We start from the raw sequence: 27,187 nt of genomic DNA, 5'->3' as shown, positions 1-27,187 counted from the left end.
TGCTCCCTCTGATGTTTCCTGAAGACCACGATCATCTTTGTTTTGTTGACGGTGAGTGAGAGGTTGTTTTCCTGACACCACACTCCGAGAGCCCTCACCTCCTCCCTGTAGGCCGTCTCGTCGTTGTTGGTAATCAAGCCTACTTCTGTTGTATCATCTGCAAACTTGATGATTGAGTTGGAGGCGTGTGTGGAGATCCTTGATGAAAACCTGCTCCAGAGCACTCAGGACCTCATACTGGGGTGAAGGTTCACCTTCCAACAGGACAACGACTCTAAGCACACAGCCAAGACAACGCAGGAGTGGCATCGGAACAAGTCTCTGAATCTCCTTGAGTTGCCCAGCAAGAGCCCGGACTTGAACCCGGTCAAACATCTCTGGAGAGACCTGAAAATAGCTGTGCAGCAACGCTCCCCATCCAACCTGACAGAGCTTGAGAGGATCTGCAAAGAATGGGAGAAACTCCCCAAATACAGGTGTGCCAAGCTTGTAGCGTCATATCCAAGAAAACTCGAGGGTGTAATTGCTGCCAAAGGTGCTTCCACAAAGTACTGAGTAAAGGGTCTGAATACTTATGGAAATGTGTTGTTTTTTTATTTTGTATAAATTTGCAGAAATGGATAAAAACCTGATTTTGCGTTGTCATTAAGGGGTATTGTGTGCAGATGAGGGGGCGAAACGATTTAATCAATTTTATAATAAGACTGTATCGTAACAACGTGGGGAAAGTCTGAAGACGTGTTCTGTGAATAAAAAGAAAAGTTCCGAAAAAGTCCTACTCTGTGACATCCTTGAGAAGGATAAAAAATGATTTGCAAAACCTGCACCGAGTTTCTAGCCAGGGGGAGAGCCTTTTCCTGTTCTCTGCGATCTGTGTTTCAAAATCACCGTTTAATGTTTTTACTTTCGATGACAACAAAATTGCACTTTCTAATTTGATATTTGTACTACAAAACATAGAAGTGTGTCAATTATACATATGTAAACCATGGTATGGTGCTGGATATAATGAATATGAGATTGAAAAGTGGTGGAAATGCCCTTCAAGTACTCTACCGATAATGAATCTACAAGAAGTATTTAGAGGTGGATACCCGATTTAAGAGTTAGTATCTGGTATCTCCTCCACAGGTGCGTCTCCAGTTGGCCTCTGGGGCCTTCCTCCTGACAGAGGTCTACTCTGACTGTATCCAGATCCCCCTGGACCGTCTGAAGAGGGCATCCCCCTACAGCCTCCACCGCAGCAGCCTCAGCCCCCCCTTCCGCTGCACCTCCCCCAACGCCCCAACAATCCCCTCCTCCAACACTACCACGCGCCCAACTGGTACCCCCCTCCACTACACCACCACCTCTACCAAGCCTCCTAGTCTCCCCCATCACCACACCTCTACTGGTACCAAGCCCTTGGGTGGCCCCCATACCCCTGACGACCCTCCCCTAATCCTGGACCCCCGACTCTGCAGGAGACACTTCTCCGACCGGTGCCAAGAGCCCCTGACGACCCTCCCTGACCCCCCTAGCTCCGAGGAAGGCTCTCCTGACACGACAGGTGGCCCTATCCCCCAGACCACCCAAGCAGACAGCGGGCGCGGCTCAGAGACTGACGTCTGTGAGGGTTCTCTGTTGGATCCAGCAGCTCCAGACCTCCAGGGGAGCGATCAGCTAGCTCTGGGGGACCTGGAGGGCTCGAGCTGGGCCACAGCCGTGGCTCTGGCCTGGCTAGAGCACCGCTGTGCAGGGTTTTTCATGGAGTGGGAGCTGGTGGCAGCCAAGGCGGATTTCTGGCTGCGGGGCCAGGAGCTGCCGGAGGGGGTGGACCTGGCCGGGCTGAAGGGGGCTGCCAGGCAACTGTTTATGCTGCTCCGCCACTGGGACGAGAACATCCAGCTCAACATGCTCTGCTACAATCCCAACAACATGTGACCACATAGCCACCATGTTAAAACCACCACAATATGCCAAATGACTTATTACCGTCACGACAACATGTGATAGTTACCAGTGTTTTCTCCTACTAGAACTTTGGTGCAGTTGCCTCCTACCTTGAATCATTTGTTTTTAAAATCAGGTTCAGTTGAAAAATGGCATTTGCACCTCTGGTTGCTAATATGAATGCGTCTGTGCCCCGTCTACATAAAATAAACAGATTCCATTTTCCCCAGTGCCAAGATCATTTGACTTAGGTCAATTGAGACTTGACGTTGCAAACACTACTTGGCTAACCCAAGTTGCCTTTAAGTACACCATATGAAACTACAATATTGCCTTGATCATGTAAAGCTTACATTACTTTGACTTAGTAGATTTTGTCACTGCTCTATTTTTTCTCAGCTGAAAGGCCTATTAACTGGGTAGTATGTCTAACTGGCATTAGTGTAGAATTAAATTACACAAACGTATGCTTGTGAATGAATGACATTTAATTCAAATTTCTTTAGAGATATGCCTTTTATTTTCACATCTTTATCAACAGAATAAAACACACCTTTGGAATCAATCTCTGTCTTCATGTGTAACACAAAACAGTCATGCAAATCAAAACACACAAACATCAGCAAAGAAATATGAGCACTAAATATCACCTATGGCAGCTCATTAAAGAACATTTAACACTTAAAAAGGGACAGTTTCCTACTCCGATTAAAAGGAAAGTTCTGCAAAATTACGTGAACATGTTGTCACGCGGAACTATCTATTTAAGCCTATTCTTGGACTAAAATAACCTTAGTGAGTGTTTGGTCCAGGTGTAGGCTTAATCTGGGTGCGGGAAATTGGACCTCATCTATTTCGTCTAGTGCACACACTGATCCACATTCTCTGAAAGAAACTGTTAGAAAATGAAAACAATAGACAGATATTCGTGACAGTCAACAGCTTAGTTCTGCATGGTCATATTCTTATATGAAATGACATATATTATTACGTATTTGCCTATGATAAGCCTTGTGCTAGCTAGGCAACGTCATTCCTATTGTGCCCAATGGGCGGCACCAAAAGCTTATTGCAGAGAACGGTTGAATTTAAAGCGTTCATTAATAAGTAGTAAAGTAAAGAATTCCCAGGTATGGAGTTGAGGACAAACAGAAATCTTTAATATAATAATATATGCCATCTACCGGAAGCTTTTAACCAAAACAACTTAGTCATTTTTTTTAGCGTATGGGTGGTCCCTGGAATCGAACTCACTATCCTGGCGATGCAAGCGCCACGCTCTGCCAACTGAGTTAGAGGACTAGAATCTATCGCAGAGGACAGTTCAATTCAAAGCTTTGTCAATAAGTAGTAGCAAAGTAAAAATTCCCTGATACGGAGTTAAGACAAACGCACATAGAAACCATCTTTACAACAACAAATGGGCCAGTATCAGAGGTTCAGAACAGCTGGTTGCCAGCATGGGGACCTAAGAGTTTCTCACTCGATTATCGCCAAGACCAGATAATACTTCACAAGAAAAATCACGGGCTAAAAGGTAGTTGACACAAAACATACTGTAAGCAAGAGATCCTTCCTTAAGATGTTCTAGACGACACAGCAAAACATTCAGCGTTTCTCCACACCACTAGACTCCCACTCTTAGATTTGTATTATTTCATTCTTTAACCTGAGAATCCTAATTGTTTTCAGCTTCCTCCCACGCCACAAACCTGCACGACTGCCAAATCGTAATACACCCCCACATGCAGTCTCACTCAGTCCCTCCTCTCACCTGTATGTACCGCTATACGCTAGCAGAGCTACAGCGAGGTGGGTAGCAACAAACCGATGCGTTTAAAGACAGATCCCACTCCACCTCAATAACCCCCTGTGCGTCATGAGGAAATAGGCAAGACACGGTGAGGCGAGGGGTGAGAACCAGCCTAGGGTGGACGGGAGGGTCCTCTAGGGGCTAATCTTACTGGCTCTTGGCATTCTCTCCCTGGCGGGCTGGGGGCCGGGCGAACCACAAGGAGAGCAGCATGATGAGGTGACACAGGTGGAGGGCTGCTGAGCTGTATATGGTAGACGGGTAGGTGTTCCATGACAGCTCCACCAGACCCAGGATCAAAACCCTGTCCACAGAAAGACCAGATAAGACATAACGTGAGAGGACAATGAGTGACAATAACAGGCCTTTTGACCCATCAAGGCTCAGAATTTATAGTAGACTAAAATTAGCAAATGTTCCCAATCCTGCATACGCCTGAAAACTACATGATGTCAATTAAGATTTGTGAAAATGTACGTTGGAAGTTAGGACCCTTCCCATTTCTACACATCACGGCCAAAAGCCCCCCCCCCCCCCCTTACCGGAGTAGGTGAGCCAGCTTCTTGAACCCTCCACTCCAGAGCAGGAAGGGTAGGGTGTGGAAGTACCAGACATAAAACTGGTAGTGCAGCGAGCGGCTGAAGCACATGCCGATGAAGTTAGACGTGAAGAGGACCAGCACCATCTGTGATCAGCTGTTAAGGTCTAATATACAGTGCCTTCAGAAAGTATTCACACCCTTTGACTTTTTCCACATGTTGTTGTGTTAGAGCCTGAATTTAAAATTGATTAAGTTGAGATTTTGGGTCACTGATCTACCCCATAATGTCAAAGTGGATTCTTATCTAATTTCTTTGCAAATTAATAAAAAATGAAAAGCAGAAATGTCTTGAGTCGGTAAGTATTCAACCCTTGGTTATGTCAAGCCTAAATAAGTTCAGGAGTAAAAATGTGCTTAACAAGTCACATTATAAGTTGCATGGACACACTCTGCGTGCAATAAGTGTCTAACATGACTTTTGAATGACTACCCCATCTCGGTACACCACACACACAATTTTCTCTGAGGTCCCTTAGTCGAGCAGTGAATTTCAAGCACAGATTCAACCACAAAGACCAGGGAGGTTTTCCAATGACTCGCAAGGAAGGGCACCTATTGGTAGATAGGTAAAAACAAAAAACACACGTTCTTCCTAATTCAGCTGCCGGAGGGGAAGGAAACCGCTCAGGCATATCACCATGAGGCCAATAGTAATTTTATAACAGACTTTAATGGCTCTGGAGACAATTGAGGATGAATCAACAACATTGTAGTTTCTCCACAACACTGTAAAAAGGAAGCCTGTACAGAATATTCCAAAACATGCACCCTGTTTGCAATAAGGCACAAAAGTAATACTGCAAAAAATGTGGCAAAGGAATTAACTTGTTTTATATATTTTTTAATTAAGAAGCAGGGTCGTGTTTCAGAGTACGCATGGCTCTCGACCTTCTACCCCTTTTTCTCCCCAATTTCGTGATATCCAATTACAGTCTTGTCCCATCTCTGCAACTCCCCTACGGACTCGGGAGAGGCGAAGGTCGAGAGCCATGCGTCCTCTGAAACACGACCCTGCCAAGCCGCACTGCTTCTTGATACACTGCCCGCTTAACCCGGAAGCCAGCCGTACCCGGAAGCCAGCCGTACCAATGTGTCAGAGGAAACACTGTCCAACTGGCGTCTGAAGTCAGCTTGCAGGTGCCCGGACGGCCACAATGAGTCTCTCGAGTGCGATGGGGCAAGGACATCCCGGGCCAGTCAAAGCTTTCCCTAACCCGGACGACACTGGGCCAATTGTGCGCCGCCTCATGGGTCTCCCGGTCCACGGCCAGCTCTGAAACAGCCTGGGATCGAAGCCGGGGCTGTAGTGATGCCTCAAGCACTGCAATGTGCCTTAGACTGCTGCACCACTCGATTTAAAAATTGTCTTAAATCTATGGCAAGACTTCAAAATTGCTGTCTAGCAACAACCAACTTCACAGAGTTTGAATAATAATTAAAAAAAAAAGGCAAATATTGTACAATCCAGGTGTGCAAAAGTCATAAAAAGACTTACCCAGAAAGACACACAGCTGTAATCACTGCCAAAGGTGATTCTAACATGTATTGACTCGGGGAGTTGAAAACTTACCTAATGAAGATATATTAATGTCTTATTTTCCTTAATACCTTTTTCTTCCACTTTGACATTAGAGTATTGCGTATAGATCATTGACAAAAAAATTACAATTAAATACTTTTTAATCCCACTTTGGAACAACAAAATCTTGAAAAAGTGAAGGGGTGTGAAAACTTTCTAATAACTATATAACAGGCACAGTTGTTGTTTGTATGTTCGTATTTGGTGTGAAAAAAAAACATGGACAAAATATAAACACAAAGTAATTGGGATTTCTACCCATATCCACTAATAGCCATCTTTAGTTACAGCTCTTAAGATATACACTGGTACTTTATGGCCATAGAGACAGACCTAATTAAATAAAGGTTAAACAAATAAAAAAGAACAAGATAACTGTGTGTTTAGAGATACAGAACAACACACCGGTACCGTTTCTAGTCATGGCTCCAGAGACAGACTGAGGAAAGGATATGATCTGAGGTGAGTTTCTGTGCAAGGAGGACTCTCTTGCCTGGCTCCTTCAGCAGTTCCATGATGCTCTCTTCAGGCCTGAGGAGAAACATGTGTTGGTTTAATTCAACAGAGAGCGCACCTGGTTAACAACAAAAAGCAGAGATGGCCAGACTAAAGCATTGGTGTACAAATATAATTCAAGCTGTATCTCCTTTTAGGCTCTACTAGGGCCAAGAGTTTTGTCCTGACCATGAACATCTCTGGTGCTAGAGATAACCTCTAAAGCATTGGTGCACAAATATAATTTAGGCTGTATCTCCTTTTAGGCTCTACTAGGGCCAAGAGTTTTGTCCTGACCATGAACATCTCTGGTGCTAGAGATAACCCCAGTAGCCTCACCTCTTCCAGCGGCGCAGGGCAAATAGCAGCAGGGCTAGCAGGTGGGCGGCCAGGAGCACCAGGTGGAAGTAGCGACTCAGGAACAGCCACTCCGGCAGGAAGCGCCAGTTCACTGTCCATGTGAACATGAACTGACGACCCAGGTCAAAGGCCCGGGTCATATAACCAATTGGATTCTCCATCAGGAAGGGTAGGCCCAGCAACAACTGTGATGCGAGAGAGAGAGAGGTGAGATGGAGTAGAGATGGACAATCAACAGAATGGAAATAGAGTACGCAAATCCTAATTGTCCACACAGTGTGGAAAGTGGATGGAATGCTGGGGACAAGAGGCATCTGTGAGTAAAATGTAAACGTAACAGTTGAAGCAGATGAAGGAGGTCCAAACCTGGATGGCAGCACAGAGAGAAAGCTTGGGTATGGTCCTCATCAGGCCAAACTCAGACAGCAGCAAGAAGAGAAGGCCCGGGGCGAACAGGAGCACGTTCATCTTCACAGACACTGCTAAACTGTCCACAGCAGAGGTAGAGGAAGTTGTCATTCAGACCATGTGATAGGGGCTACCACAGTCAGATGTTGAGTTCAGCAACTCAGTTCTGCCAATCTAAATTAGAGCGTTATTATCATGAAAGGTGTCCCATATTGGCCCGCACACTGAACCAAGTTCAACTTCAGTTTGATCATTTCAGTTTAACTGAGCTGGGCTACAGCTGTGCAGAACCAGGGTTTACACTTGCCTGTAGAGCCCGCAGCCCAAAGTCCAGCGGCCGTCCAAGAAAAAATTGACGGCCCCAAACAGCATCATCATGGCCACGGGGTCGTTGAAAAGACGCAGGACGAAGATGGAGTGGATCCGGTAGGAGGCACAGCACACAAAGAAGAACACATAGGGAGGAACCTGGAGAGGAGGAGAGTCAAAATGGCCCTTTTTTAAAATCATGGAATAGATTACAGTATTATAAAGTGGTGAATTCCAAGTTGCAATAAAAACTAAATATATTTTGGCTAATGACAACTAGCTAAGTACCAAAGAAACAACGTCACCTTGGAAAACAGCGTACAAAGGAATACGTGTTGCATCTCACCTTCTTGGTGCGGTGGTATATCCTGAAGACGAGTAGCAGAGTGAGCAGGTAGAAGACAGCGAACAAATACTGGGCCAGGCGGATATTCACCCCATGGTTGGTAACATAATACAACGCTGTGAAGATGTACACAAACCCTGCTGGGTACCTGAAAAGGTAGGTTCAGAAATCAGTCACGTCAGACTGCAGGCACGCACAGACACACACACACAGGGAAAAGTGCAATGCTTTGTCATGGGTCTGGTGAAGATTCAAATGCATGTACAAATTCAGGTAGGTCCCTCCGTTTCGTTTGCTTCCTAGAGAAAACGGGAAACCATTTCCGTTGCAAAAGGTTTTGCAACAGACACGTTTTGCAATGGAATCCGGCTAATGAATACATCCCCGGGGTTGCCAATACTGGTATTGGAACCTGGTTCCTTAATTTGTAGAGTGCCACGTATAGGGTAGTGGAACTTACACCAGAGGGCCTGTGTCTCCTTTCAGCTGGGTGTAGTCGTAGGTGCCGTTGATGACTCCCTCTACCTCATCCATATACGCCTTCCAGTCGATCTCTGTGTCTGCAGGAGAAGACATTCACCAATGAACGACCGGTTGCATTGGCAATAACTTGTCATTTACATTCAAAAAATGTGGATGAAGGTACCTAAACAATCAGGTGACAGTAAGAACAGGTCAGCAGCAACTACCAAAGAAAACAAATCTAACAAGAAAGGGAAACTGTAGCTATACATTAAAAACGGTGAAATGTGAATTTTCCGTATGTTTCCATATGTGGTTAATACCTTGGCTAGTAGAAAGGGTTGGAAGCTATTTTTCAATTTAACTGTTCTTGCTGATACTTCCTTCGTTCTCAAATCGGAAGAAAAGTATCTTATAAATGTCTATGTTGAGTTACAGGTGGTTCTCCAAAATCCAGAGAATATTTTGAAAGGTAGTAAAATCAACATTTTGTATCGAGTGAGAAATGCCTGGACTGGGTGTAGATCTTTGTTTTGGTCGCACTGTGTGATGCACTATCATCTGCTTCTACAAGTGGCGATGGAGCATAGAAATGACTAGTTCCTGCAAAGATGTTGCAAAATGCAAGATGTCTGGCAGCTAAAATGGCGATGGAACGCCTCACTGTGAAAAACGTGGATTTTACTATCTTAATGAATACTCTCTTTTTTGGAGAACCACCTGCAGCTGAACACAGACACTTATAAGATAGACTTTTCTTCCGAATCGAGAGAACGAAGCATCTGCAAGAACAATATACTTAAATTACTTCTGACCCTTCCTACTTGCTCTCAAGAACCCAAGGGATTCTACTTTATACCAAGGGTTCTCAGCTATAAGCACTGGTGGGACCATGTGAACTACAATCCTGACACTGTTTCAACATTTAGAAACCTAAATAATAAGTAATTGCTTGTGATACGGTTTTCCAAACATATGGAACTTATCTTTCATTTCAGCAATAAAGAATATTTAGAATAAAAAGAGATTAACTTACTGTGTAGCAGGTTTGCACGGTTCCATACCGCTGTTTACCTCGAGCCAATGAACTACACTTCCTCCAGTTACACTTACATAGGTGTTGAGCACGCTAGATAGCACTGGTGTCGTCTGTAATAAGCGCTGCAACATGGAGATATCTCCATGTGAGAAAACAAACCCTAACTCCATAAAGCAAAGGTGTGCAGTAATTTAACAGATATGTTGCCAAACCATACCGCAAGCGATGTATTTTAACGTCAGAACGAGTGTCTGGGATCTTAACAAAAGTCCTCCAGCAGAAGATACTACAGTCAATAGGGGCCAAAGCAGTTAGGCGAGTCTATGAATGGGTTAGCCTCTGTAGTGCCAACTGTCAAAGTGAATTTACAGACGTGGTCACAGTCCCTTGTGATGTTGCCTAGTATGGACGAAATATGTAGCTCTCAATAGCTGTGGCAAGTTTAAGTGTTGTTGCCAGAAGAAGCATGTATATTCTGGTCGATGGAACATTAATGGCCCTTATGCGCGTTCTGAAGGTTAACACGCATCACTTGCGGTACGGTTTTGGAAACAAGGAACGTTGCTATCTTCATATCAGCGACAAATATACTTTCAAAAAACAAATGGTTAAATTATAACACGACAGAGTTTGGGTTACTGTTCTCACACAGCCATATTTCCATTGCTCGTTTACGCAAGACAGATGGAAATCCACCTGTCCTAATTAGTGTAACAGCTTCCGTCCCTCTCCTCGCCCCTACCTGGGCTCGAACCAGGGACCCTCTGCACACAGACAACCCTCGAAGCATCGTTCCATCGGAACCACTACTCCAAGTCTCAGAGCAGGTGACGTTTGAAACGCTAACTAGCTCTCCATTTCACACCGGTTACACTAGCATGCTCTGAACACCAGTGTAACTGTAACTGGGTAGGGAGAAAGTGTACTGTAGTTCGCCAACTGGAGGCACACACAGCTTATGGATCAGCACAGGACTGCTACAGTAAGTGTATATTTTTTAAGAGTTTATTGCAGATACGAAAGATAAGGGGCATAGATTTAAAAAACGGGTTCGCAAGTGATTGTTGACGTTTCTAAACGTTAAAACACAGCTTCGGAATTGTAGTACAGCCAAACGTGGGCGAAGTCAACGAATGAAAACCATACGAATAATAAGGGTTTAAGAGTTGAATATTAGGCATGCTAGTAGATACCAGACTTGCTGTCGTTGTGCTAAGGTCAGTTAACATTGGCTCGCGAAAATACCACTACCTTCCTTCATACTGGACATACAAATGGTATCCATGAGTTCATCTGACTCTGGGGAAGTAGATAAAGGCCCTCAATGTTAAGGACCTCATTGCCAAAATCTCGAAGTATCCTTTTAAGGCTAGCCGCATGCTCAAGCTAAACCGCTAGCTACTTACATGCTACTTTTTGTATGACCCATATGTTTATTCCGATCTCCAGGAACCACAGAACAGAGGCGACCAGTATTGTGTACTCCGCCTGGAATAATATCAAATGTTTCTCCTGCCATAGTTTTCGAAGTGTCGCCCACACTCGAGACAGTGGACCAGGTGATGACTTTTTCTTCACACCTCCTGCCATTTCGGCTTACGCTAGCTACGTGGCGCGGCAGCAACAGTACATTAGTACCCCGTCACATGATTCCGTATAGCGTCAACCAGTCGTTGGGGAGTTCGTTTTGCATGACCCGGTGTCCCGGGTGGGAAGAGTTTGTACATTTTACACCATTCCATTGGTCATTAAAGATGCCACCGAGAAATATGTTTGTTATTGATCTTTCATTCTCACTGAAAGCAAGCCAAAGACGCGGCAGATGTGCTCTCTGTGCGCTATTTCTAAACTTCCCTTAAATTTCGTTTTTGCGTATTTTACTTTTGGTTTTATACACCAGCTTCAAACAGCTGAAAATACAATATTTGTTTTATGGAAAATATGTTTCACAGCGGTTTAAATGGTATAATACTTGCTTGTTTGGTCACAAACTGAAATTAGATAAAGGATTCGAATTTCTGTGTCCAGGAAGGCGGATAAATGTCTTTACAGTGCATCTTTAAGTGAAATACCCAGGGAACAGGGCCATTGGCTTCACCCGAAGATGCGTAGTTTCCAGGAAGGAGAACATGTCATGTGATCAAAACAAAAAGCCCATTCTTCCGGGGAAGACAACTAGAGTGTTTTTGAAAGGTAAAAAATGTACAATACTGATTGATTAAGTCAGATTTGACCCTTTGGCTGTTGCAAAAGAGTGCACAAATACTGTTGTCATGTTATGGTCTAACCTTTGCGGACATTTAAGACGATATTTTAGAGGTCAATGGCATGTCTTCCAGCTAGCAAAATATTTAAATTCGCTAACAAAACATTTGCTTGCTAGCTAACCAACTGTAATTATTGTTTATATCCACTCTGTGGGCCAGCAACTTGGATGTTTATCGAAGTATGTATCTGAGATGGCATAATGTCAATGTTGAACGTGATATTTTGTTAAATGTAGTTCTACATCTTAGAACTGGCTTTAATGGTTCTGCATGGTTGTGCCATTTTACGGGCTCCTGACCGATTATGCTACTTTTTTTTGTACATAATATTTCCGCCATCGTTACCAATGACTGAAACCACTTCTGGACACCGGGAACATAAATCACTATCCTCGATTTAGATTAATATTTATTAATAAAAGAGTCTGGACCAGGCTCGAATCACCCGGACTCAAAAAGGAAGGGACGGCGCAAGAGAGGCAAAATAGTTTACAATCACTAGAGAACTAACTCCATAGGAGTCTATCCTATCAACTGGAAGAATTGGATAATATACAGTACCAGTCAAAAGTCACACCTTCAAGGGTTTTTCTTTATTTGGACTGTTTTCTACATTGTAGAATAACAGTGAAGACATTAAAACTACGAAATGACACATTTGGAATCATGTAGTAACCAACGGTGTAAATCAAAATATATTTTGAGGTTCTTCAAAGTAGCCAACCTTCGCCTTGACAGTTTTACACACTCTTGACATTCTAGACAGTTTTACACACTCTTGAAAACTAGCTTCATGAGGAATGCTTTTCTAACAGTCTTGAAGGAGTTCTCACATATGCTGAGCACTTGTTGGCTGCTTTTCCCTCACTCTGCTGTCCAACTCATCCCAAACCATCTCAATTGGTTTGAGGTTGGGTGATTGTGGAGGCCAGGTCATCTGATGCAGCACTCCATCACTCTCCTTGGTAAAATAGTCCATACAGACTGGAGGTGTGTTTTGGGTCATTGTCCTGTTGAAAAACATATGATAGTCTCACTAAGCGCAAATCAGATGGGATGGGATGGGATGACATATCGCTGCAGAATGCTGTGGTAGCCATGCTGGTTAAGTGTGCCTTGAATTCTAAATAAATCACTGATTGTGTCACCAGCAAAGCACCCCCCACACCATCACACATCCATGCTTCACAGTGGGAACCACATATGCAGAGATCATCCATTCACCTACTCTGTTTCTCACGAAGACACTGCAGTTGGAAACAAAAATCTCACATTTGGACTCATTATGCCCAAGGACAGATGTCCAACGGTCTAATGTCCATTGCTCGTGTTTCTTGGCCCAAGCAAGTCTCGTCTTCTTATTGGTGTTCGTTAGTAGTGGCTTCTTTGCAGCAATTCGAGCATGAAGGCCTGATTTCGCGCAGTCTCTTCTGAACAGTTGATGTTGAGATGTATCTGTTACTTGAACTCTGTGAAGCATTTATTTCCGCTGCAATCTGAGGTGCAGTTAACTCTACTGAACTTATCCTCTGTAGCAGAGGTAACGCTGGGTCTTCCTTTCCTGTGGTGGTCCTCATGAGAGCCAGTTTCATCATAGTGCTTGATTGTTTTTGTGACTGCACTTGAAGAAATGTTCAATGTTCTTGAAATGTTCCGCATTGACTGACCTTCATGTCTTAAAGTAATGATGGACTGTCATTTCTCTTTGCTTATTTGAGCTGTTCTTGCCATAATATGGACTTGGTCTTACCAAATAAGGTTATCTTCTGTATACCACCCCTACCTCGTCACAACACAATTGATTGGCTCAAACGCATTAAGAAAGAAATTCCACAATTGAACTTTTAACAAGGCACACCTGTTAATTGGAATGCATTCCAAGTGACTACTTCATGAAGCTGGTTGAGCAAAGCTGTCATCAAGGCTAAGGGTGGCTACTTTGAAGAATCTCATATGAAATACATTTAGATTTGTTTAACTTTTAGTGGTTACTAGATGATTCCATATGTGTTATTTCATAGTTTGGTCATGTCTTCACTATTATTCAAAAATGTAGAAATAGTAAAATAAAGAAAAACCCTTGAATGAGTAGGTGTGTCCAAACTTTTGACTGGTACTGTACATCTAGATGGTTTTTCTATGCATCGTCAAGACCGAACTGCAGCTTTGGGTAAAGTTAAGGGGGAGGTGTGAGTCTCTTTGTTAACAACTGGTGGTGCCTGATCTCTAATGTTACGGAAGTCTCAAGGTTTTGCTCGCCTGAGTTAATATACCATACTATTTACAAAGAGAGTTTTAATCTATACTTTTTGTAGTTGTCTATTTACCACCACAAACCGTGCTGGCACTAAAACTGCACTCAAACTGTATAGGGCCGCAAGCAAACAAGAAATTGCACATCCAGAGGCTCCTAGTAGCCAGTGATTTTAATGCAGGGAAACTGAAATCCGTCTCGTCATTTTTACCAGCATATCACATGTGCAACTAGATGTGAAAAAACCCTATATCACCTTTACTCCACACACAGAGACGCATACAAAGCTCTCCCTCGCCCTCCATTTGGCAAATGTGACCATAACTCTATCCTTCTGATTCCTGCTTACAAGCAAAAATTCAAACAGGAAGTACCAGTGACGCACTCAATATGGAAGTGGTCCCATGAAGCGGATGCTAAGCTACAGGACTGTTTCGCTAGCACAGACTGGAATATGTTCAGGGATTAATCCGATTTAACATTGAGAAAATTACCACATCAGTCACCGGCTTCATCAATAAGTGCATTGACGATGTTGTCCCCACAGTGACCATACATACATATTCCAACCAGAAGCCATGGATTACAGGTAACATCCAACATCCACAGTTTAAGGCAAGAGCTGCCGCTTTCAATGAGCGGGACACTAATTCGGGCGCTTATAAGAAATCCAGCTATGACCTCCGACGACCCATCAAACAGTCAAAATGTCAATACAGGACTAAGATTGAATCCTACTAGGCCGGCTCTGATGCATGTGGCAAGGCTTGCAAACTATCACGGATTATAAAATGGGAAACCCAGCCGGGAGCTGCCCAGTGACGCGAGCCTACCAGACGAGCCAAATTCCTTCGATGCTGTCTTCAAGACAGACAACACTGAACCATGCATGAGAGCACTAGCTGTTCCTGAAAACTATGTAATCTCGCTCTCCGTAGCCGATGTGAGTAAGACCTTTATACAGGTTAGCATTCACAAGGCCGCGGGGCCAGACGGATTACCATGATGCGTACTCAGAGCATGCGCTGACCAGCTGGCAAGTGTCTTCACTGACATTTTCAACCTCTCAAGCAGACCACCATAGTCCCTGTGCCCAAGAACACTAAGGTAACCTGTCTATGACTATTGCCCCATAGCACTCACATCTGTTGCCATGAAATGCTTTGAAAGGCTGGTCATGGCTCACATCAACACCATCATCCCAGACACACTGGGCCCACTCTAATTCGCAGCCGCCCCAACAGATCCAGAGATGACGCAATCTCTATTGCGCTCCACACTGCCCTCCACCTGGACAAGAGGAACACCTACTTGAGAATGCTGTTAATTGACTATAGCTCAGTGTTCAATATACCATAGTGCATTTGGCATGGGCCCTCAGATCCTCAGTTCTACAGCTGCACCATTGAGAGCATCTTGACTGGCTGTGTGGCAGCTGCTTGGCATCTGACCGCAGGGCACTACAGAGGGTAGTGCGTAGGCCTGGTACATCACTGGAGCTGAGCTCCCTCCCGTTCAGGGCCTCTATACCAGGCACTGTCAGAGTAAGGCCCTAGAAATTCTCAGACTCCAGCCACCAAGTCATAGACTCTTCTCTCTGCTACCTCACGGCAAGCTGTACTGATGCAAGTCTGGAACCAACAGGACCCTGAACAGCATGGAGTTCACCAGAGCTTCACAGGTTGCCACTGGAGTCCTCTTCCACTCCTCCATGACGACATCACGGAGCTGGTGAATGTTTAGAGACCTTGCACTCCTCCACCTTCCGTTTGAGGATGCCCCACAGATGCTCAATAGGGTTTAGGTCTGGAGGTATGCTTGCCCAGTCAATCACCTTTACCCTCAGCTTCTTTAGAAAGGCAGTGGTCGTCTTGGAGGTGTGATTGGGGTCGTTATCATGTTGGAATACTGCACTGCGGCCCAGTCTCCGAAGGGAGGGGATCGTGCTCTGCTTCAGTATGTCACTGTACATGTTGGCATTCATGGTTCCCTCAATGAACTGTAGCTCCCCAGTGCCGGCAGCACTCATGCAGCCCCAGACCATGACACTCCCACCACCATGCTTGACTGTAGGCAAGACACACTTGTCTTTGTACTCGACCTGGTTGCCGCCACACACGCTTGACACCATCTGAATCAAATAAGTTTATCTTGGTCTCATCAGACCACAGGACATGGTTCCAGTAATCCATGTCCTTAGTCTGCTTGTTTTCAGCAAACTGTTTGCGGTCTTTCTTGTGCATCATCTTTAGAAGAGGCTTCCTTCTGGGACAACAGCCATGCAGACCAATTTGATGCAGTGTATGGCGTATGGTCTGAGCACTGACAGGCTGACACCCCCACCCCTTCAACCTCTGCAGCAATGCTGGCAGCACTCGTACGTCTATTTCCCAAAGACAACCTCTGGATATGACGCGGAGCACGTGCACGCAACTTCTTTGGGGTGTACTCACTTTTGTTGCCAGCGGTTTAGACATTAATGGCTGTGTGTTGAGTTATTTTGAGGGGACAGCAAATTTACACTGTTATACACGCTGTACACTCACTACTTTACATTGTAGAAAAGTGTCATTTCTTCAGTGTTGTCACATGAAAAGATATACTCAAATATTTACAAAAATGTGAGGGGTGTACTGTACTCACTTGTGATATACTATATCTACCTCAATTACCTCGTACCCCTGCACATTGACTTGGTACTGGTACCCCGTGTATATAGCCATGTTATTACCTCGTACCCCTGCACATTGACTTGGTACTGGTACCCCGTGTGTATATAGCCATGTTATTACCTCGTCCCCCTGCACATTGACGTGGTACTGGTACCCCGTGTATATAGCCATGTTATTACCTCGTACCCCTGCACATTGACTTGGTACTGGTACCCCGTGTATATAGCCATGTTATTACCTCGTACCCCTGCACATTGACTTGGTACTGGTACCCCGTGTATATAGCCAAGTTATTACCTCGTACCCCTGCACATTGACTTGGTACTGGTACCCCGTGTATATAGCCATGTTATTACCTCGTACCCCTGCACATTGACTTGGTACTGGTACCCCGTGTATATAGCCATGTTATTACCTCGTACCCCTGCACATTGACTTGGTACTGGTACCCCGTGTATATAGCCATGTTATTACCTCGTACCCCTGCACATTGACTTGGTACTGGTACCCCGTGTATATAGCCAAGTTATTGTTACCCATTGTCTATTTATTCCTTGTTATTATTTATCTATTTTCTCTGCGTTGTTGGGAAGGGCCCATAAGTAAGCATTTCACTGTTAATCTACACCTGTTTATGAAATATGTGACAAATAACGTTTGATTTGATCAAGCTAGCCCAGGAATGTACTCTAAAGTAGTGTAGGCGAGCCTACCCTCCAAGGTCCTTATGTTATTTTCAGAGAGAGACTGGCTGTGACAGTCAAATACTCCATTTCTAAATGTGAATCCATTTCTCTATTGCATAACGTTTCTAGAAACAGAAAGCCCTTTACTTTCATATCGCATCAAAATAATTTTGCAAATGCAAAATATACACACTACACTGTTTTAACTGGCTTTATCTCAGTTGCAGCCGACAGTATTTTTCAGTTACAACTAGGGTTGTAAAGGGTCGGGAAATTTCCAGACATTTTCCATGGGAAGTTAAGCCCTGGAATTTGGGGAATTTAGTTTATATTCATCAAAAAATACAACTTTTTTGTGGGATACACAAGGCAATTCTAGGTGTTATCGCATATTTTATAAACTATCCCCAATTCAATGGGATTACAGCTGACTCTCAAGATCTTGCACACTAATGAGATGCTGTTGAGCCCACACTATTACACTGTCTGAGCCTAGGACTACATGCTTTCTGGTAAGATTTGATTACAATACTGGGTGGGGTGAATATATTTTATGACATACATGTTTTTTTTGTTGTTAACTAGTAAATAGTAGCCTACGGCAAAGTGTGTTTAAATGATTTCTAACTTGTTAACAATTTCTGCTAGTTACTTTTGGTACCATGTGGGTTTTAGCTTGCTTGAGCCTGCTAACTGAGGAGTGTTATTTCACCTGTTTCCATGTATGTTTCACTTTAAAACAACTCCTTTGTAAGATAAATGTTGTAATCTAACTGCTTAAATATTTATCTGTACATGGAATTGTATTATTTTTTTCTGATCTTTACAGGAAAATGCCACGGGCACTGTCCGATGTGTGGAGACATTTCACTGCAGCTAATGTAGAAGGAAAAGCTGTGTACATTTGCAAATACTGTGCCAAATCATATGTGAAGAATGCAACAAAGATGCAGAATCTGGCCAAGTACATAAAGTTCCCTCAGCGCTCACAACAAGCAACCTCTGACAAAAGTCCCTCTACTCCTATTCAAGGTGAAAATGATGAATCAGACACCTTATCGATAGCAACAGCTCATGGTCCTCCTGGAATCAGAAGGATGATTCAATGGAGGAACGTTGTCCGAGAAATGCAGATGAATGTCTTGCTCGAGCTGTGTAAGCAACTGGTTCACCTCTGATGCTCACAGGCAATGTGTACATCAACAATAAACTAACATGGTGTGCTTGGACCAAGACAGTCGTGAAGAGAGCACAACAAAACCTATTCCTCAGGAGACTGAAAAGATTTGGCATGGATCTTCAGATCCTCAAAAGATTTTACAGCTGCACCATCGAGAGCATCCTGACAGGTTGCACTGCCTGGTATGGCAACTGCTCGGCCACCAACCGCAAGGCACATCATAGGGTAGTGCATACGGCCCAGTACATCACCAGGGTCGAGCTTCCTGCCATCCAGGACCTCTATACCAGGCGGTGTCAGAGGAAGGGCTGAAAAATTGTTGAAGACTCCAGTCATAGATTGTTCTCTCTGTTACCACACGACAAGCGGTACCTGAGCACCAAGTCTAGGTCCAAGAGGCTTCTAAACAGCTTCTTACTCCCCCCCCCCCCAAGCCATAAGACTCCTGAACAGTTTATCAAATGGCTACCCAGACTATTTGCACCCCCCCACGCTTCTACTACTCTGTTATTTATGCATAGCCACTTTAACAACCCTACCTACATGTACATAATTACCTCGACATCGTTGCCCCCGCACATAGACACATTGACTCTGTACCTGTACCCCCTGTATATAGCCTCCACATTGACTCTGTACCGGTACACCCTGTATATAACCTCCACATTGACTCTGTACCTGTACCCCCTGTATATAGCCTCCACATTGACTCTGTACCGGTACACCCTGTATATAACCTCCACATTGACTCTGTACCGTAATACCCTGTATATAGCCTCCACATTGACTCTGTACCGGCACCCCCCTGTATATAGCCTCCACATTGACTCTGTACCGGCACCCCCCTGTATATAGCCTCCACATTGACTCTGTACCGTAATACCCTGTATATAGCCTCCACATTGACTCTGTACCGGCACCCCCCTGTATATAGCCTCCATATTGACTCTGTACCGGCACCCCCCTGTATATAGCCTCCACATTGACTCTGTACCGTAATACCCTGTATATAGCCCCGCTATTGTTATTTGCCGCTGCTCTTTAATTATTTATTTTTCTTATTGCATATTTTTTTTTGTGTGTGTGTATTTTCTTAACTGCATCGTTGGTTAAGGGCTTGTAAGTAAGCATTTCACTGTAAGGTTGTATTCGGCGCATGTGACAAATAACGATTTGATTTATTGGAAGAGATTTCGCCCAGCATACACCTCTCCAACCAGACATGCTTTATCTACTCATTTGCTGGATGCAGAGTTCAAGTGAAGGAAGTAAATCATAGAGAAAGCAGACTGTATTGCAATCATCTCTGATAGGTGGTCAAATGTTCATGGGCAAGGAATAATTTACTACATCATCTCCACTCCTCAGCCAGTATTCTACAAGGGCACAGACACAAGGGACAACAGACACACCGGTCTCTACATTGCAAATGAGCTGAAAGCAGTCGTCAATGACCTTGGACCACAGAAGGTATTTGCACTGGTGACAGACAATGCTGCGAACATGACGGCTGCTTGGTCTAAAGTGGAGGAGTCCTACCCTCACATCATACCCATTGGCTGTGCTGCTCATGCATTGAATCTGCTCCTCAAGGACATCATGGCACAATGAAAACAATGGATACACTCTACAAGAGAGCCTTAAATTATTAGGCATGTGAAGGGTCATCAAGTTATAGCAGCAATCTACCACACCAAACAAAGTGAGAAGAATAAGAGCACCACATTGAAGCTGCCCAGCAATACCTGTTGGGGTGGTGTTGTCATCATGCTTGACAGTCTCCTGGAGGGGAAGGAGTTTCTCCAAGAAATGGCCATATCACAGTCTGCTGATATGGACAGCCCCATCAAGAGGATCCTCCTGGATGATGAACTTTGGGAGAGAGTGGTAAGCAGCCTGAAACTCCTGAAACCTATAGCAGTAGCCATTGCACAGATTGAAGGAGACAATTCCATCCTGTCCATTCATCTGCTTGCAGATGTAAGAGAAGAAATCCGTACTACCCTGCCCACTTCACTGTTGCTCCAAGCAGAGGAAATTGCAGTTCTGAAATACTGTCCATCAAAAAGCGTGAAGACTTCTGCCTGAAGCCCATCCACGCCGCAGCGTACGTACATGTTGGACCCCAAGTATGCTGGCAAGAGCATCCTGTCTGGTGCAGACATCAACAAGGCCTGTGGTGTCATCACTACCGTGTCTCGCCACCTTGGCCTGGATGAGGGCAAGGTTCTTGGCAGTCTGGCGAAGTACACTTCCAAGCAAGGGCTTTGGGATGGAGATGCAATTTGGAAGTCGTGCCAACATATCTCATCAGCCACCTGGTGGAAGGGACTTTGTGGATCTGAGGCTATTTACCCTGCTGCCTCCATCATCCTCTAAATCCCACCAACATCAGCTGCCTCAGAGCGCAACTGGTCCTTCTTTGGGAATACACACACCAAAGCACGCAACAGGCTGACCAATGCAAGGGTTGAAAAATTGGTGGCCATCCGGGCAAATTTGAGGCTTTTTGAGCCTGACAACGAGCCTTCCTCAACAAGGTTGGAAAGTGACAGTGAAGATGAGGCCTCAGTCTGATGTTCAAGAGGTGGACATTGAGGTCCAGGGAGAAGACATGGAAGCCGGAGAGGAAGACAATCAAAGCTTTATTTTCTAGACTATCATTTTACAGATGTTGAGAATGTTTTGGGGAGATGCGATGGATCATTCACTATTCCCTTTTGTTGTTGAGTGAAATCATCCCATGTGAAGAGTCAACTCATTTAATTAAAGTTCAATTCGTAAAAATAATATTATTTTTTCATTTGGAAGGATTTAATCATTTGCAATTATGTCTACTTATAAGGTAAAAGGTTTGTTTTTGTCTCCATATGATATGGTAAATATATCCAATTCAAAAACCATCTACATTTAAATGGTATTCATATTAATTTGCATATATTCCCGTTAATCCCCACGGAAAGTTTCCACCTCTGAATATTCCCCAAAATGTGCAACCCTAGTTACAACACATTTCTGGTGGCCTTCTTCTGTTATACACAGGTGTTTGGCGTGTGCTAGATGGCTAATCAGCAGAGGTGGTTGCCACTGTTTTCCGTCTGTCTTCTGCAGTAACATAGAGATATGGCCGTATGGGAACACTAACCCTATAAAGGTGTGTAGTCATTTAACCTTTTTGTTTTTAGAAAAGTATTTCTCGCTCATATGAAAAACCGTACCGCAAGTGATCCCTGCTCACATTCAGACCGACCGTTGGTGTTCTTTACGAAAGTCCCATGGGAAGAAAATACCTTCATCAATAGGCGTTCATTTGTTATTATCTAGCTAAACCAGTTCTAGTTAGCCAAGGAGTGTAAAGACCGTGTCAATCACCTGAAAGTCAATAAACGGTATTTGAACCCAAGCGCCGTCATCATATGACATCTAGAAAGACTGATGTAGGTACCCCGTTCAAAAAGGTAATAAGGCCACCTACACAGATTGTAAGTCATCAATGAAATCAAACACATTTCCAACTTTGTTGTGCTTGTGAGTGAAGGCACTGAATATGTAAATAGTCATAATTATCTGTGTAATACTATAGTATAGGATTATGATATATTTGAAATGTATTTTCTTAGATTATAACGTAGTATAACCTAACCCAATCAAATGTTTTTGTGCATCTTTGCATTCTGAGTAGCATTCTGAGTAGCCTAATCCAGTTTACTGTCAAAGTGCTGAAAACCAGCGTTCTGACACTGTGCTGTCAAAATTAAATTATAGACATTTTCAAGCATTTCACTGACATTTCAAAGAGAATCGTGCAGCTGAAGATTTAATTGTAGCTCGCCTGAGTGACGCATGGCCCCCTTGCTTTCATGCTGAAGAACATCCTTCGTATAACTTGTCTGTCTGTTTCTGAACTGTAGGCCTGTTACCAGGGGGGTGAGAAGAGACTGTGTGGAGTGTGTGTTGGGGGGGATGGAGGAGTTTCCAGTGAGGACGGTGGAAGGGCTGTGTCTAGGCACCAGCTTGGCTATATCTGGTTTCTTCTACTACGTCTACAGGAAAAAGAGGAAAACGGTGGACAAGCTCAATGTTAGTAGTCTGCCCTGTATCTATTCCTTCAGACTACGGCCTAGATTCAATCTGTAATGTCAGTAGTCTGCCCTGTATCTATTCCTTCAGACTACGGCCTAGATTCAATCTGTAATGTCAGTAGTCTGCCCTGTATCTATTCCTTCAGACTACGGCCTAGATTCAATCTGTAATGTTAGTAGTCTGCCCTGTATCTATTCCTTCAGACTACGGCCTAGATTCAATCTGTAATGTTAGTAGTCTGCCCTGTATCTATTCCTTCAGACTACGGCCTAGATTCAATCTGTAATGTTAGTAGTCTGCCCTGTATCTATTCCTTCAGACTACGGCCTAGATTCAATCTGTAATGTCAGTAGTCTGCCCTGTATCTATTCCTTCAGACTACGGCCTAGATTCAATCTGTAATGTCAGTAGTCTGCCCTGTATCTATTCCTTCAGACTACGGCCTAGATTCAATCTGTAATGTCAGTAGTCTGCCCTGTATCTATTCCTTCAGACTACGGCCTAGATTCAATCTGTAATGTTAGTAGTCTGCCCTGTATCTATTCCTTCAGACTACGGCCTAGATTCAATCCGTATTGTTAGTAGTCTGCCCTGTATCTATTCCTTCAGACTACGGCCTAGATTCAATCTGTAATGTTAGTAGTCTGCCCTGTATCTATTCCTTCAGACTACGGCCTAGATTCAATCCGTATTGTTAGTAGTCTGCCCTGTATCTATTCCTTCAGACTACGGCCTAGATTCAATCTGTAATGTTAGTAGTCTGCCCTGTATCTATTCCTTCAGACTACGGCCTAGATTCAATCCGTATTTCTGAAGATCCACATTATAGCGCGATTGAAATTTAAGGCAACGTTCCCACATTCAGTGACTGCATGCTCCAAATGTCGTCTCAAATGGAAATGACCTTTTAAATTTAAATTGCGCTGTCCCGCGGATTTTCCGCTACACATTGAGTCTAGGCCGTAGTCTTTACACATTGTAAATCAAGTACAAAACACATTTTCAGACATGGGGATTTTTTAATAGAATGACTATTTGCTTGTTGTTTCAGGATGCACCACAGTTGACTTTGGATGGGAAACTGGCAGACCTTTTGAACGTGACACCGGGAAAGTGTCTGCAGTATGTTGTCATTGAAGGTAGGCATATGTGTCAATGGGAAGCATTTCTGAGTGTATCACTATGATCATTGTATTATGATATTGACTAGACCCTGTTCTCTCACTTATTGGTGTGATGGGGCAGTTCTTAGTATAATTAATGTCTCTATCCATGGTGTGTGTGTGTGTGTGTGTAGGGGCAGTGCAGCCTCTGGGGGAGCCTTTGAGGAGTCAGTTCCAGGAAAGCACTGTGGGGGTGGTGCAGAAACTCATGCTGAGGGAACACAAGCTGGTGTGGAATAGCCTGTCTCGCACCTGGTAGAAACACTCCTGATTGACACTCCAAATGTAATGTGAAAGACTAGTATCATCTGTATTACCACTTTGAATGATAAACTTTAATATGACTAGGACCGTCTGACATCAAATATACACTCCTCAGTGAAGTTAACATGTGCACGTTTGGCTCGGTACTCCAGTATTTTGGATTTAAATGTTTCATATGATGCAACGGTATTTGAAGGGATTTTCATATCTGTTTTAGCATTTTAGAAATGAAACCACTTGATGTATATTCCCCCCCCCCCCCCCCCCCCCTCCACAAATTCACTTATCGTTTATTAAAGTAGTCAAAAGGTTAGTAATTGGTCCCATATTCCCTAGCACGCAATGGTTACAAACTTGTTGGATGCATTTGCAGTTTGTTTTGATTGTGTTAAAGATTGTTTTGCCCAATAGGAACTAAATGGTGAATAATGTATTTTGTAATTTTGGAGTCCCTTTTATTGTAAATAAGATGTTTCTAAAGTCTTCTACATTAATGTGGATACTACCATGATTATGGATAATCATGAATGAATTGTGAATAATCTTTGTTCCTCTAACTTTCTCTCCCCCCCCCCCCCCCCTCCTGTGTAGGACGGACAGTGAGCGTGTGCTGCACCAGAGGGTGAACGCGGTGCCCTTCAGCCTGGTCGGGTCGGACCAGGCCAACGTGAGGGTGCTGTGTCCCCTGGAGGCCTCGGGGCTAGAGATGGAGATCATCCATGAGAAGTTCCACCAGGCCACCTATGGTTTTACCGACATCATCGGGCAGTACCTCAGTGGAGAGAAGCCCAAAGGCCAGCTGGAGACTGAGGAGATGCTCAAGGTGAGGTTTGAGTACATTTTTTATGTAGCAATATCACTGATAAGATTACTTATGATAAAAACAGTGTATTCATTCCCAGAATTCCACAATAAGATCCCAAAATGTTCTATTATGTTTAGTGTGAGGGAGGTTACTATTGCCCCTAAATAGTGAGAGTGTGTTGCTCCATAATCCAGTTAGTCTTTCTGTATTTCTAGGTTGGCGCTACTCTGACAGGTGTAGGCGAGCTCATCCTGGACACGGACCGGGTGCTGAAGCTCCGCCCGCCCACTGACGGCTCGGAGTACTTCCTCACCACGGCAGACTTTGAGTCCCTGCGGCTGGAGCAGGAGGGCCAAGCGGTGGTCTGGCAGGTCCTGGCCTCTGTGTTCGCCCTGGCCGGGTCCGCCATCCTCTTCTGGTTGGGCCACCGCTACTACCGCAGCCTGAGGGTCCGCTGGGACCAGGAACGGCTAAGGAGGGAGTTTGAGAGGTTGGGTGCTGGTGGGACGGGGGAAGGGTCTACGGCTGGGGATACACAAGAGGGGTCTGGGGAGCAGGCACCCTTGGAAAACGCCTGTGTGATCTGCCTGACCCAGCCGCGTAGCTGTGTGCTGCTGGAGTGTGGGCACGTGTGCTGCTGCTACAGCTGCTACCAGGCCTTGCCCCAGCCCACCTGCCCCATATGCCGGCAGGCCATCAAGAGGGTGGTGCCCCTCTACCAGGCCTGATGCCCAGCCTGGGAGTAGAACAGATGTGTGTTCTCATGGTTGGTCTATGTATGTATCCCCTGGGGTGTTGTTACCTGTACTCCTAGAAAGACAAGGTCAAGGTGATAGAATGGAGACATTTTATAATTGACATTTTGGCTGACTCTCCACATAGAGGCAGAAGGAAAGAGCACCAGAAGGACCGAACTCTACTGTGATGATAACAGTCACCCTGAAAATACAACTTTGGAGAGCCGAGGAGAGGCCTAAGCTAGCAAGACAGAGCAGGACATGCACACACTAGTCCTTAAACCCCCTCACAATTTCAGAGAGAGACCAACTCTTGATAGACCAGGCAAACCATCACTGTACTTATTACACTGTAATAATCACCTGAATGCTTGTTGGCATTCTCAACACAAATAGGCTAGGTGCCGCTACTGTATTAACAAAATGTGAATATTTGAGGTTTGAAGCACTTGTATTATAAAGCTAACAGCTGTTGAGTTTGGTTTTGAATAGTAAATACATGTTTATATACTGAACAAAAATATAAATACACAGATTTTTACTGAGTTACAGTTCATATAGAAATCAGTCAATTTAAATCAATTCTTTAGGCCCTAATTTATGGATTTCACATGACTGAGCAGGGGCGCAGCCATGGGTGGGCCTGGACATATGCACTTGGGAGCCAGCCCCACCAACTGGGGAGCCAGCCCATCAGAATTATCCCCACACACACACACACACACAAAATGGCTTTATTACAGACATATTCCTCAGCACACCCCCAGATGATCCCCCAGGTGAAGAAGCTGGGTTTGGAGCTCCTGGGCACATGGACTGTAGTTGAGGCCGGTTGGAAATACTGTCAAATTCTCTAAAATTACGTTGGAGGTGGCTTATGGTAGAAAGATGAACATTCAATTCTCGGGCAACACCTCTGGTGGGCATTCCTGAAGTCAGAATGCCAATTGCATGCCCTACCTCAACTTGAAACATCTGTTGTGTGACAACTGCATATTTTAGTGGCCTTTTTATTGTGCCCGGCACAAGGTGCATCTGTGTAATCATCATGCTGCTTAATTAGCTTCTTGATATGCCACACCTGTCAGGTAATGGATTATCTTGGCAAGGACAAATTCTCTTAACAGGGATGTAAAGCAAATTTGTGCATTTGAGAGAGAAATAAGCTTTTTGTGCATATGGAACATTTCTCTGAGCTTTTATTTCAGCTCATGCAACATGGGAGAAACACTTAACATGTTAACTTTATATTTTTGTTCAGTATAGATACTGGGAATGCAGTTCTCTCATAATTAAAGTGTGCATATGGATAGAGAGGTGTTTACGTTTGTATTACTATCGCTTGCTTTGTGCCTTATTTTTCACTCCTGGTGTAAGGAGGGGGGTTGATCGTTCCACCAATGTTTGGTTTTTGTTGTAAAGATTCCTGTCAAAGTGCTTTGACGGGGTGGAAGCTTGTTTTCAACAGGGAGGGGGGTAATTGAATGTGAGCTTGAGAACATTTCTGAAATAGTTAACATTTCTAGCCTATCTATGGGTAACAGGGTTGGTGTTTTATGCTCGACCCACTCCATTTTCCAGCACAAAATACCAGAAAAGGTGCAAAGAAAACAGTAGTACCAGCTCACCTGGTATTTACACTATGAAATGACTACTAAATGTTCCATAATGAAAGATGTATTGAATTCTCCATGTGGTTTAAAATATTAAAAGGGCAATTAATTTATCATAA

At 44.1% G+C, this 27,187-nt stretch overlaps 3 protein-coding genes across 12 annotated transcripts in view; 2 read left to right on the top strand and 1 right to left on the bottom strand.

Annotated features, from left to right (window-relative positions):
• vwa5b2 (von Willebrand factor A domain containing 5B2) overlaps window positions 1-2,497 on the top strand; it is a 34,153-nt gene extending 31,656 nt beyond the window's left edge. For both annotated transcript variants that reach the window (XM_036966807.2, XM_036966810.2), the window contains one exon: window positions 1,132-2,497. In XM_036966807.2, the coding sequence (XP_036822702.2) occupies window positions 1,132-1,923 (792 nt within the window). In that variant the 3' untranslated portion in view covers window positions 1,924-2,497. The remainder of the gene's footprint in view (window positions 1-1,131) is intronic.
• LOC110508350 (ALG3 alpha-1,3- mannosyltransferase) lies at window positions 2,430-11,450 on the bottom strand. Of its 4 annotated transcripts, none has more exons than XM_090225893.1 (9): window positions 9,342-11,450; window positions 8,304-8,403; window positions 7,844-7,991; window positions 7,496-7,656; window positions 7,147-7,262; window positions 6,760-6,965; window positions 6,381-6,456; window positions 4,288-4,433; window positions 2,430-4,049 (listed from the first exon to the last, which is right to left on the bottom strand). In XM_090225893.1, exons 5-9 carry the CDS (start codon window positions 7,246-7,248, stop codon window positions 3,893-3,895), a joined length of 687 nt encoding a protein of 228 aa, XP_090082019.1. In that variant the 5' UTR covers window positions 7,249-7,262; window positions 7,496-7,656; window positions 7,844-7,991; window positions 8,304-8,403; window positions 9,342-11,450; the 3' UTR covers window positions 2,430-3,892. The 4 variants fall into 4 exon arrangements, with proteins under 4 accessions (XP_090082019.1, XP_090082017.1, XP_090082015.1 ...); XM_090225891.1 differs by having other exon boundaries at window positions 7,147-7,267; window positions 9,342-11,444; XM_090225889.1 differs by having other exon boundaries at window positions 7,147-7,267; window positions 10,751-11,418.
• LOC110508351 (mitochondrial ubiquitin ligase activator of nfkb 1-A) lies at window positions 9,802-27,187 on the top strand. 6 transcript variants are annotated; one of them, XM_036966812.2, is made up of 7 exons: window positions 11,369-11,537; window positions 21,446-21,557; window positions 22,315-22,483; window positions 23,538-23,625; window positions 23,784-23,904; window positions 24,505-24,736; window positions 24,934-27,187. In XM_036966812.2, the coding sequence occupies exons 3-7, from the start codon at window positions 22,367-22,369 to the stop codon at window positions 25,444-25,446; spliced, it is 1,071 nt and encodes a 356-aa protein (XP_036822707.2). In that variant the 5' UTR covers window positions 11,369-11,537; window positions 21,446-21,557; window positions 22,315-22,366; the 3' UTR covers window positions 25,447-27,187. The 6 variants fall into 6 exon arrangements, with proteins under 6 accessions (XP_036822708.2, XP_090082022.1, XP_036822707.2 ...); XM_090225895.1 differs by having other exon boundaries at window positions 11,451-11,537; window positions 23,784-23,934; XM_036966813.2 differs by lacking the exons at window positions 11,369-11,537; window positions 21,446-21,557 and adding an exon at window positions 9,802-10,326.

This window comes from Oncorhynchus mykiss, chromosome 28 (assembly GCF_057628025.1).
Source record: "Oncorhynchus mykiss isolate SJ-2025 chromosome 28, ASM5762802v1, whole genome shotgun sequence".
Classification (NCBI taxonomy): domain Eukaryota; kingdom Metazoa; phylum Chordata; class Actinopteri; order Salmoniformes; family Salmonidae; genus Oncorhynchus; species Oncorhynchus mykiss.
Note: the sequence above shows the minus strand (reverse complement) of the source record. Positions and strands in the feature narration are given on the sequence as shown.

Coding starts and splice junctions, on each gene's coding strand:
- LOC110508351 (XM_036966813.2), top strand. CDS start 22,367: ATGGAGGAGTTTCCAGTGAGGACGGTGGAAGGGCTGTGTCTAGGCACC. Junction 23,626..23,783: donor GCAGTATGTTGTCATTGAAG/GTAGGCATATGT, acceptor GTGTGTGTGTAG/GGGCAGTGCAGCCTCTGGGG. Junction 24,737..24,933: donor AGACTGAGGAGATGCTCAAG/GTGAGGTTTGAG, acceptor CTGTATTTCTAG/GTTGGCGCTACTCTGACAGG.
- LOC110508350 (XM_090225889.1), bottom strand. CDS start 10,934: ATGGCAGGAGGTGTGAAGAAAAAGTCATCACCTGGTCCACTGTCTCGA. Junction 7,657..7,843: donor TATACCACCGCACCAAGAAG/GTGAGATGCAAC, acceptor CCTCCTCTCCAG/GTTCCTCCCTATGTGTTCTT. Junction 6,457..6,759: donor GCCCTGCGCCGCTGGAAGAG/GTGAGGCTACTG, acceptor GTTTCTCCTCAG/GCCTGAAGAGAGCATCATGG.